Below are 12,743 nucleotides of genomic sequence, written 5' to 3'. Positions count from 1 at the left end.
CCTGCCCTTTCATCCTGCAAATAAGTTCTCATGGGCTGCTTTATTTAACACCAAGAAGGCTGTAACACTTAGAAAAATTAGTATTTCTCTATAAACATTATTTCCTCCAGGCCAGTGAGAGGTGCATTTTGCCAAAGCCAGTCACTTAAGTGAAATCTGATTTCTTACGCTCTTCAGCCTCCCCAAGTATAGGAGAAATCAGTACAGAAATATCCAGATCTCAACGGTCCTTGCTAGACTATCCTTGTCTCTTACTCTTATTTGAGAAACTTAGAGCTATGAGGCGGTCGTGAGGCTGAAATAAAGAGATGCTGTTCAGATTGCATAAACACCCTGCTGGTCTTGATTAAAACAAAGTGAACACAAATGACGAGTAACTTAATTAAGGAAAAAAACCAAAAACCCAAACATCTATTTCTTTCCTTTCCAAAGAGAGCTTGGTTTTAAGTCAACTTAATTCATAAAAGCAGCTTCAAGGGAGAAAGATTGCCAATGTCCCCCCCCATGTGGTTTCCCACCTCTGAAAACTCACTGGAGGGTCAGCTGTGCATTGGTTCCAAGTGCTGGGACAATTCACTTGACCTTTCAAAGTAAATCTTTTTAACAATAGTTGTTAGTTTTAAAAGAGCTCTGGTGGCCTAACGGTGAGAAACTGCACCGCAAGCCCAAAGGCATACAGGTCTGATTCACCAGCTGCTCTGTGGACAATGAGTGGATAATATTCTCCCATGTGATTAACTGCCTTTGAAAACTTGCTGGAAAGTCAGTTAGGAGACCGTTCTGACTCGATGGTTGTCTAAAGAGGAGGAAATGGGCTACAGAGGCACGGGGCAAGAGGGAGTAAGAATAACACAGCCCCTCACCACCTCAGAGCAGAAAGCAGGTAGAGTCTGAAGCCCAGCACCGTGCTGCCTGCAAAGACACACCAACACCAAGAGTTTGTTTATCTGACTCATAGATTCAACAACAACAACAGGATTTATTAGAGGAAGAAGTTGGAGAGTGGGGGAGGCAAAGAAGATCACCCAATACAAGTCCGGATTTTTAGCCAAGTTTCAAGGCACAATTCCTCAATTAGTCCACACTCTGGTTTCAGTTCAGCGGTCAAATCCAAATCATCCAGCAAGGTTTGCCTCAGAGCAACTAAAAGTCAGATTCTACTTCAAAGATCTGACAAGAACAGGCAAACCTTTATTACACTGTGGCCAGTACAAATGCAAAAAACCTCAGGTCACACCTTGCCACAGTTTGTCCACACCCAATGTCACAATCTCTCTACTGTCAGGGCCTTGCTGTCACTGGGGTCTTGTCACCATAAGACTTCCTAGCCTCCCGTCTGGCTTGCCTCAAGTCTCTAGCCTCAAACCTTGCTGCTTAGTGTGGGAAGCACTCTTTCATTTATCTTAGTTTCACAGCTGATGCTTATATAGGGAGATCAACTGCTAACTGCAAGACCATGTGTCTTCAGTTAAGGTAGCTAGAGACCAGAGGCAGCCAACTGTAATGGCTGAGAAAAAGCCAACTTTTAGGCTAACACGACAATGGTGCTCCAACAATATTAAAAGTGAGTGGATTGGACATGTGGGCTGTTTCCATGTTCTTGCAATGGTGAGTAATGCTGCTATGAACATTGGTGTACAAATCTCAGTTTGTGCCTCAGTTCTCATATTCAACTACAAACAGATAGACTGAGAAATTATGGCACAGCACACAGGAGCAGTAACTTTGTAAATTGTTACCTAACTTGGGAGGGACTGTAGAGCATTCTGGTGAGTGAACTAACTCAGTCCCACAAGGATAAATATTGTATAAGACCGTTATTGTAGAATGAGTATAAGGATCCAGGAGGTTTGGGAGAGGCTGGAAGCGGCGGGATGTGGATGTACACGGGGAAGAGGGGATTGATCATTAGGTTGTACAATTTGATGGGGGGGGGATGAGGGAAATTGAAAGAATTCGTTCTAATTTGTATTAGAATTTTGTAAATAAACTAGTGGGGGGAAAAAGAGAAAAAAGTAAGTGGAGTATAAATCATATTTCAAATGCTTGTTACATCTTATTCAAAATAGGATATGCAAACTTTTTTATGCTATTCAGTATCTATTCAGTATTCATGATAACATAGAAGGAGTTACTTGAGATAAAGGAAATCAATCACTTTAACTAAATCAATAAACCTTACCTCCACACTTAATCTATTGCCTCAGGACAGGAATAGATTAACTAATTGACAGACCTTTATTTGAGTGGATTTACCCACTTTTGCAGTTGGAAGGGGTGAACAGCTATTAAAAAGGCTTTCTTATTAGTCTTCGTATGCAAGTTTACCATGCTTTGTTAGCACATTTAACTTTCTTGATCAAATAAAGAATATGCTTTCTGCAAGTCTAGATGAAATACACTAGCAGTATCAGGCTCTTATGACTCTGGCCAGTATCACCGAAGTGTGGTGGGTGAAACGGTTCTTCAAATAGTCCAGTGTGGTACAGGAAGAAGCGGAAGCTTTGGTGCATGGGAGAATGCTAATACAGACTTAAGGAAATATTCTGGTAAATCTTATTGACCTTGATGCTGTGACTATGCCAGAAAGTTCAAATTCTGTAAGACAGATTAAACACTGCAAGGTACCACCTATAACGGCAGGTCAAACCTTTGTTCACCAGAATAGTGCCCCACACCCTGAAACCCACAGCGTCCCTTTTCAGCAGGAAGTAGCTAAGAGAATATGCCATCCCCTTTCCCTTATGAATCAGGGTGAAGTCTCTCTCAGGGAGGAGTGATAGGGAATGGCAAGGGACACACTGACAAAGGAGATTAATCAGAACTGGCTTTGACAAGCACTGTGGCAATTGGACAATTAAAACAGACATTCGGGGGGAGAAGAACGAACTGGGGAGGAGGGTAGAGAAAACAGTGCAACAACGAATGAATGAGAACCCAAAATCTCTGTAAATGTTCATTAAAACTAATAAAATTTAGTAATAATTAAAAAAAAGAATAGTGCCCCAAACTAAAGCAGACACTCAAGAAATATTTGTCGTGTAAATAAGAAATTAGCAAGAACATGTAGGCAGAAAATGTGCATTCTGGCTCCTTCTCCAACAATAAATAATAAACCAGGTTGCTGCTGTTGTTGTGTACCTGTTTTATCTCATAGGAAAGGGAGCATGGGCATCCAGGAAATAAGCAGCACACAGAAATTCTAGCTGCTAAGAGGGTCGACTCCATCAGATGCTTCGACAGAAGATGGACAAGATCCTTTCATGTGATTTACAGCCTTTGAAACCCCTCTAGAGGGTCAGCTATGAGTCAGTTCTGACTTAGAAGCTACGAGCTGGTTCTCACAACATGTAAAAACATCAACATTATTGCTGTTATGACATCACAGTATATTTACTGGTCACATCTCAAGTAAATACTAAATGACGGTGAGACCTAAGGTTTAAGTTTCCAACTAGCCTACTGAGACGCCTGCTTCAGTGACAGAAACTCAATTTAAATGGCAGGACAGTTTGTTGGAGACAAACTGGCATATGGGCGCCAAGTCCATTCCCAATAAGTGAGCAGTCATTTGAGGTGCATCCGATCTTAATTCCTTTTCTCGCTTTCATTTTATTGCCTTTCTGTATTCCAAGTTGTTGCCAATAACCAACAAAACTGAAATCACTACTTAAAATAGCTCTGTCTAAAATAGCTCTCACTTACAAAAAAAAAAAAAGTCTGTGACAAGTTTCCCCTGTGGGCAATGAAAGAAATACCATTGGATAGAATTATTCATGAAACTTGGGAACAAAATGTCTTTTAAGCGACCTCTGAATCAGCAAATCTATTGAGCCATCAGTAGGGAACGTTACTAGACCAAGATTAGGCTGAATTTCTCAAAGGAATATCAACTGTTACAAAATGACAGAGTTCTGGGCAATTCTCTTTGCATGTTACTACTGGAACTGGGGGATCTGCCACTTAACACCCGCACAGCAGGACACCGGCTTGATTTGAGGGTAGGTTAAGGATAAAGTAGTGGGAGTATAAACTAAATTTTAAAGAACTCAAAAGTCCTGTCAAGTCAAGAAAGACAGTTTCTCCTCTCTGTATAGATTAAGACACAAATATCTTCCCAGGAGCAGCAACAGTGTTTTACATCTTTGGGGAAAGAAAGAAGTACTGTGGAGTCTCCTTAAGAGGATCGGACAATGGTTCCTAGCCCCCTGATGGCCTCTTAAATTTGCAGTTCAAAATCCTCAAAGCTGACCCCCTCTGTTGGGTTTTCAGGAGGGGAGATTGCCCATCTTTCTCTCTAGGTGGCGCTGGTGCGTTCAAATCAGAGAAGGCTACGGCCTTTGGGTCCGCAGTACAATTCCCTAGGGACAAGGTCACCAAAGCACACCCAAATTGGCAACTAGCCTTTATAACTTCTCACAGCAACTTTCAAGAAGCCTCATCTTATGGATGTAAAGGGAATACATTTCAGAAGTGGGCTTACACGATGGAGCTGTAGGAGCTTAGGGGGTGAAGAGCACGGACTTTATTAAGATCTCCCTCTAAACACGACTCCTGACCTATTTGACAGTGGCCCAGGTAATCAGAGACCCTAAGGGCTAGAACTCTGAGCTTTTCCAGGTAGGTTATAGCTCAATATAAAGTCACAGATAAGACCATTTGAAAATGGGTGAACTTTTGTAATGTTTGAAGATAATCACCGGAAATGAAGACGAAAAACTAAGACCACTATTCCATTCCAGGTTTTCAACTTCATTGCTAACTAATCATATGGAAGCTATTTCTGGCTGTTTGGCTGGCACCAGCTTCTAGGTTGTGTTCTGGCTGTGAATGGTTCATCCCTCTGTACCATGTAACAGCAAGGTATTCATCGTTGTTGTTATGTACCACTGAGTCAGAACAGACTCATGGCTGACTTTCCAGCAGGTTTTCAGGGGCACCATGGAAGGAGACTGCCCATCTTTCTTCTACGGAGCAGCTGGTGAATTTGAACTGTGTGCCTTAGGGTCGGCAGTGCAACTCATGACCATCAAGCCATCAGATGTTTTTCGTCAGAGAACTGAAAAGGAAAAAAAAAAAGACACCAAGCAAAACTCCACAACATTTACTCACACCGACATAAAACACTGTACCTTTGCATGTTTCTTCTTTAGAGAGCTCAGCTCCTTCTGCTGTTTCTTTAAATGCTTCAAGTAAGCCTGTTGAAAAAGAAAGAGGCCCCCAAATAAACACTTCTATAGACGTAACATGAGAGTGCTTGCAAAACAGTCAAGCAATTTTATACCTTCATCTGCTTTAAATCTTCTATCCTCACTTGAGGGATGAGTTCAATGCCTGAAAAAAAAAAAGATATTGAGAATCAAAAATAAGGTAAAATGTGCAGCTTTGAAATCTCATCTGAAGCTTTTTGAAGCAGTAGGTTGGTCACAAAAGGGCACAATCTGTATAAAACCACTGTTATAGAAGTCTAAAGAAAGGTTATGTACAGATGGAATCATTCTTAGATGGTTACCAGGCATACGAAGGGAGGGAGGAGAGAGTAAAAATTGGTGAACAGATAGTTGTTGTTATTATTGCTAAGTGCAGTCAGGTGGACCACAACTCACAGGACTTGTCTGTTCTTTTGTCATTCTAAGACACAGCCAATATTCTTTGCCTACAGCACAAGTCAAAGGCATCAATTCTTCTCTGGTCCTCCTTATTCACTGCCCAACTTCTTAACTTTTTTGCAAGCAAGCCTGTGTCAAATGCATTAGCAGATGATTGATGTCTTCCTCCAATCTTCATCTCACACTCGTCCCAGCTTCTTGAGCTATTTGCTCAGCATGCAGATTGAAAAGTTATGGAGAAAGGATACAACCCTAAAGCCACTTTCCCTGATTTTAAACCATGCAGTATTCCTACATTCTGCTCAGACAACTTCCTCTTGGTCTATGTATGAGTTTCATGTGAGCACCCTTAGGGGTCTGGGATTCCCATTCTTCTCAGCACTAACCCTGGTTTGGTACGCACAGCCAAATGCCTTTGCAATGTCAATAAAATACAAGTAAAACATCTTTTTGGTATTCCATGCTTTTAGTGAAGGTCCATGTGACATTTGAAATAATATTCCTTGTTCCATGGCTTCTTCTGAATTTAACCTGAATAGCTGCAAGTTCCCTAATGATATACTGTTCTAGCTAATTTTGAATAATTTTTTAGCAAGATTTTAATGATCGTTTAAAGATTTTAATGATATTTCAGCACTCTGCCAGATCACTTTTTTGGGGGGGAATGGGAACAAATAGAAAATGGGTGCACATTACAAACTGTGAAGAGAAAGGCAATACTGAATAAGGGAATCATCAGAACGATATCATTAAAGAAAGAGGAGACTAAGTTACAGAAAGTTTAAGGGAAATACAAGCTATGCAAAATGTGTATGAGTGGTTAAATGAAAAGTTAATTTGCTTTTAATTCAAATCACAGTTATAAATATATTTTTAAAAACCCCAACAACTTTGAAGCAGCTTCAGACATCATGTTAGCAGCATGGGTATGAATCCAGGTAACGTAAAATCACTGGCAGTGTCAATATCTTCTCTGTCTGTCATGATGCTAACAGTATTATATCCAGAAATCAAAAGATGTGCTGTACTGGGAAAATCTGCTGTCAAGGGTTTCTCCAAAGTGCCCAGGAGCAATGATGTCAGTTTCAAGACTAAGGTGCACCTGATCCAAACTATGGTGTTTTGTTTTTTTTTCAATTGCTTCCTTTGTATCTGAAAATTGGACAATGAATAAGGATGATAGAAGCATTGAAGTCTTTGTGTTGTGATGTTGAAGAAGAATATTCCACATACTCTTAAAAAGACAAACAAGTTTGTCTTAGAGGAAGTATGACCAGGGTGTGCCTGACGGGCAAGAATGACAAAAATTCGTCTCACATACTTTGAGCCCCTTAAGACGGGCTTGGAAAAAGCTATGATTGGAAAGGTTGAAGAACAGCGAAAGAGAAAAAGACCCTCAACAAGACGGAGTCACACAATGTCCATAAAGGGGCCCGAGCACATCAGAGATGGTGACGAAGGTGCAGAAGAAGAAAAGGGGCAGGGCTATTGTCCACAGGGCGTCTATGGTTCCCAGTTCTCTAGATGGCACCTAACAACAACAATATCACAATATTAGGGATACAGACTTCTTAAGTCAAAGTTGCAAAACAGTCAGCAAGACAATGAAACCAGTTTATTGTTACAGGAAAGGTTCCTTAGAGCAGAGTCCGAGACAAGGACTCAGATGCAGATAATTTATCGAGGGAGGTTCTCTGGAGAACCCACAATGAAGTGAGAGAAAGCCTGATAGAGCAGAAGGAGGAAGTAGGATGTCCTTGCACCGGAAATCCTGCCCGAGATCCCACAGGAAGCAATACTGGCACTCCAGGCTTGCTCTCCTATGAGATACCCAGGGGGACTCCTGTAACCCCATTCCAGCTGGCTGATGGCTGAGTGGGTGAACTTCCAGGCATCAGGTAAAGCAATCTAATTGTCTAAGGAAACTCTCCAGAGAAAAGCAGTTGGGATTTGCTACCAACCCAAACTCAGAGCAGTCAGAGGACGGGACACTGTTCTGCAAAATGAATTTGACTAGACATGACAGCCTCTATTGTATTTCATTTATCTTTGTATTTCCATACCTGTCTCGTGTAACTCAACTCTATTCCTAAGTCTGATTCTCACTGGAGAAAAGTAGAGTCATGTTCTTCAGCTTCTTCATCCTACCGAATTGAGTTTTAACATTTGAGTAAGATGACATTGAGCCTAGCGGTGCCATTAACAATCAAGGACTAGTAAAATCAAACCAGCATAAAAGGCTGCCTACAGTGAGAACCTGGTGTGTCAAGCGAAAACATACTAAGTCAACCTGTCTTGTTATCTGAGTGATGCTAGGGCAAATGTTGCCATGGTAACCTAGATGGTAAGAAGAGTTCTGAGTTACGTTCTGTTTGACGGCAGATTTTCATTTTAGGCAAACAGAATGAACTATGCACTCAGCATAATAGTTGGTTTCCATCAGCATCCCAAAAGCGAGGTGTGATATTCAACTGTGAGTCGCAGGCCCTTGTTTTAGTTCTGTTTATCTTAAGAAGACTTGCACACCCAAAAAGAGGGTGGTTAGGATGGAAAAGCACTTTTGGAGAAACGAACAGTTCAATTTATAAAACACTATGCTAAGGCAGTGGAGGCTCACGTAGGACAGCGGAGTGAATTCTGGTGTGTGTAAGCGCTTCCTCTCTTTAGTCTTCATTCCTTTGTCTATAAAATGAACGTACAGGATTTGGGGGGAGCCCTGGTGGCATAGTCTGTAAGTGGTTGTGTTACTAACTCAAAGGTCATGCCTCTCTGTCGGTTTGAATCCATTACTAGACCCCCGAGCTTCTGGGCACCGATGAAGCAGCCCCGGATTCATGATTTCATCAACTTGATTCATGTCACCAGTTCTGACTGGGCTCTGTGCACTGCTTAGCTGACCCTCGACTCACGTCTTGAGGATTGTCCCACTCTAACCAAGGGAAAAACCAAAGTTTTTTTCTGCCCTTACTCTTAGCTCGGCCTCCATCCCTCAAGGGAGAGGGCCATTTATCCATCTTTTGGGGTCAGATTAAAGGCATCTATCGTGCACTGCACAAATGGCCACAGTATCATTCCTTCTCATCAAACAGCAAGTCTGTTTCTCCATCCCATGCATATGAATGAGCTCTGTGCCTTGCTTTGATTAATGATACATAAACCGAGCTCTGAACAGTCTAGAATAAGAGGTGCATAGTAAAGTGGACTGGGGGGTGGAGGGAGGGAGGAAACGGTGCAACAACGACAGAATCTTTTTAAAGAGAAAAGCGAACTCGGGTGGGGGGATTGGGAGGAAAATGTGCAAAAATGAATGAATGGAAATCCAAGTTTTCTGTAAACTTTCCTTAAAATATCAGTAATTATAACAACAATTAAAAAAGACCAAAAAAATCCCTCCCCAAAGACCAAAAAACCAAACAAAAAAACAACAAAAAACCAAACCAAACCAACAAAACACCCAGAGGTCTTAAGAGTGCTGACCTGAAAATACTGGAAACAACTTATATTCAAGAGTGCCTAGCTTGCTGGAGGATCTGACGTTTAAAACTACCAACTGATAAACCTGAAAGTATATCTAGGCTATCTAGCTTGGAGTCAGCCCACCTGATGACCAGGGATGGATGGGCAAGACACACAGACATCAGACAAAGCCACCCAAAGAAGCATGATCTCAATAAACTGTAGATGTTTTAAACGACGCCAACTAGAGGCCACTTGTTGTACAGCACCAGTCAAGTAACATGCCATCTGTCAAGGCTGCCAGGGTTCTTTTTCCACACACTCAACGGTCTCCTCACCATCCCTCTTCCTCTGACAGACAGAATATCTTTACTCTGCTGAAAAGGATTTATCCATTTCTCCCGATTCAGCCCTTCTTGGGCGTCTTCATCATAGGCCTTTCTTTCATATTTCTCTTCTTCTTCATGGGTTTCTATCAACAATCTGATACTGCCCCCCAGGAAAAAAAAATCTTATTTTTTCCTAATCTGTTTCTACTTCCTTTCTTTATTCATTTTATAATCCCTGGTTCAACAAGAATTTTGTGGTTTTACTTCTCTGAACATGTATATAAACCTTTTTATTTTTATAGACTTTATAAGGTTCCCCCTTCTTTCACTGAGTCTCTCTAATCATATCCATGCTCCTTTGCTCTCTTCCTTCCTCACTCCCTCTCTCTTCCCCTCTGCCCTTCTTCCACACCTACCACAGCACTTCCAGGACCCCAGGACTCTCACATCTCTCATGAGAGACTCCCTCTCACCTCCGAATCATCTTTCTTACTGCCCAGATTTATCAATAGTTTGGACCCAATGATGTGTAAAACGAGAATAATCACAATTTCCAAAAATATCTCCTTCTCTTGACTGTTATACTTCTTTCAATTGAACCACCTACTTTTGTGGTCTATCCTTGAAGTTTCTTAGTTACTGTTGAGCCTCCTTCTCCTGATTTGCATCCAAGCTCTCAATTTGTGCCTATTTTTTTCCTTCCCTTTCCTCCTTCTCCTTGGCTACTCTAGTTTAATCCAGTCCAGCCTCACTGCTAGTATGAGTCACTCATTTAGTGACCACTTATTTGCTGGTTAACAGAGACCACCAGTTCTTTTACCAGGCTTGTTCTCAGGGACACAGGGATGGTGTGGGCAGGGTTACATCTGCAAGCAACATTTTCCTAGTTAACACTCTATCTGTGACAACCACTAGAAGCATGAAGTGAACCCAGTGACTCTTACCTGGTCCACGCTAACTCTCCCTTCCAAACAATTCTCCATCAAGCTCACAGTGATCATCTGGAAATACTCTTATGATCGTCACTCTGCTTTCTCAGAATGACCTCCGAGCCAAGTTCAGCCCAGGAAAAGAATACTTTGCTGTTATCTCTATTCTTTTTCACACACATAGGCTGCTTCCTCCCAAGTTGCCTTCTCTTAGCTATTCCACCATCTCTTCCTGCTGAAGTCAGAGTTAAAGGTTGAATTCAAATGAGATCTCGACTATTTGTCTTCTCTGTGAGCCTTTCTCAACGTCAATCCCTCTCCCCACCCATTTCTAAGTAGCAGTTTTTGTTGGTAGGTGCCATGGAGTTGACCATAACTCACAGCAATCCTATGAACAGCAGATCTGAATCCTGGCCAACTCTCATCATATACCTCTTGCAGTATGCAGCTAGTGTACGACAGCCTGTTATGTCTAGTTCCCTGATCATGTGGGTGTTTCTTGTTGAACTTAGTACCATGATTCAGGTAGACTCCTGAGTCTTCTGAATAAAAGATGAAAATGAAACACCCTGTGGACTTCCTTTTTTAGGGTGTCTTCCCAAAGAGATTAGAATAGAAATAACAGCTGCTTAGCTCCTTTAAATGCAGTCCTGTTAAGAAACTCTGAACTTAAGCATGTTCTTTTCCGCTGTACTGAAGTAACTCGGGGTTGCTGTGATGCTGAATGCTGTGCCACTGGTATGTCAAATGCCACAATGGTCACCCATGGTGGACAGTGTTTGGTGGAGCTCCTAGATTGATTCAGATTTGGAAGCAGGAGTGGCAGCCACTTCCTAAACCACGTGCCTCTGGAAACTCTATGAATTTAGAGAAACGATGATAGTTATAGAACAGGGTTCAGGTCTTTTGTTCATAGAGTTGCTATGAGTCATGCTTGACTTGATGGCCCTTAACAACAACAACAACAACAACTTCTAGAAGTAGGACTATTTTCGCCCTCTGTAAGCTGGTCACACGGCATTGCTTTCCAGGTCACTCCACTCACCGTAATTATTAATGACTCCCTGCACATGTGCGGTACACTCATTTCAACCTAACACAAACCTCTCCATTTCCACTGCTTGTCTCGGGGTGGCTGACTTAATGACCAGCGCTGGCACACAGAGCCCGAATCAGCCTCATTACCTTGCTCCATTTCCTTTTCAGGGACGAACAGAAAACCAGCTGCACATCTGGGCTACTTCTGTGGAGTCACATTTTACAATTTGTTTCTCAAGGCTCAATACACATTGAGTTTCCTACTAAATTACTATGCTGCTTTGGTTTGAGAAAGTCTATTGTTTCCCAACGTAAACTGTAGCACGTCATGTATTAAATGCATGGACAACTTGATTTCTTTCCACCAAGGACGGTGACTGCACAAATAAATGGAAAATACACATACTGAGTAAGGGAATCATTAGTAAAACACAGGGATGTTTATAATTAATGGTCAAGGAGAATATTTAAAACATTTAATTACCAGTGAGGCATGGACACCATCCTGTCAGAACATTGCCGGCACAATTAGAATGCAAATCCACTTTAAGTAAATTTCCAGTTGATCCCTTTCTTTCTACTGGCTGATTATATGTACCAAGAGCACCCAAGTCTTTGTTGTGGAAAATCTTACAATCTTTTGTTTCATCATTACAAGTACATGTAACTGGCCTTTGAATACACATTTGATAGTTTTCTAGAAAAAGAATGACATGGCTGCTAAGTGTTTGCTTATAAAGACAAATGAGGGGCGTAGTATGTGCCATTGAGTCGAATCAACGCCTAGCTCACCCTCCAGTGGGTTTTCAAGGCGTTACGTCCCATGGAGGAGACTGCTCATCCTCGCACAGAGCAGCTGGTGGATACAAACTCTGGACCTTCGGGTTAGCAGTGCAACGCCTTACCACTAGGCCACCAGAGTTCCCTATAGAGACAAATAATCAACAAAGAAATCCAGAACTGTCCCAGCAGGAATGACTAACTTTTAATGGCAGTACGCAGAAGAGAACAGAGGCAAGCTAGCAAGTATTAATGTGTGAAAAATGGGTTGGGTATTTTTTTCCCTAAAGGATACAATACACAAAATTCTCTAAAGTCTGCAGTATAGGACTGAGTGTAACTAAGGAAATGGGCTCTGATGGTGTAGCCAATAGGAAGTTATGCTGGGAACCTACAGGGGGCACCTCCCGGGTGGTTCCCCAGCAGCTCTCCAGGAGAAAGGTAAGGGGCCTCTTCCCACATGATGCAGAGCCCCAGAAACACACTGGGGGTTCAGCTCTGAGTCAGTCCTGACCCAATGGCAACGAGGAAGAGGATCCAAAAGGCACCACACCCTCAGAGTGGAGCTGCTACTAAACACAGGAAAATCAAACCGCTTGTCA

At 42.0% G+C, this 12,743-nt stretch overlaps 1 protein-coding gene across 3 annotated transcripts in view; it reads right to left on the bottom strand.

The window, feature by feature from the left end:
* The window catches only part of PLCB4 (phospholipase C, beta 4), a 193,243-nt gene that overhangs the window by 23,660 nt on the left and 156,840 nt on the right, over positions 1-12,743 (bottom strand). For all 3 annotated transcript variants that reach the window (XM_006894242.1, XM_006894241.1, XM_006894243.1), the window contains 2 exons: positions 5,285-5,334; positions 5,133-5,198 (listed from right to left, as the gene is read on the bottom strand). In XM_006894242.1, the coding sequence (XP_006894304.1) occupies positions 5,133-5,198; positions 5,285-5,334 (116 nt within the window). The remainder of the gene's footprint in view (positions 1-5,132; positions 5,199-5,284; positions 5,335-12,743) is intronic.

This window comes from Elephantulus edwardii, unplaced genomic scaffold (genome assembly GCF_000299155.1).
Source record: "Elephantulus edwardii isolate Elephantulus edwardi_28Jun2011 unplaced genomic scaffold, EleEdw1.0 scaffold00138, whole genome shotgun sequence".
Taxonomy (NCBI): domain Eukaryota; kingdom Metazoa; phylum Chordata; class Mammalia; order Macroscelidea; family Macroscelididae; genus Elephantulus; species Elephantulus edwardii.
Note: the sequence above shows the minus strand (reverse complement) of the source record. Positions and strands in the feature narration are given on the sequence as shown.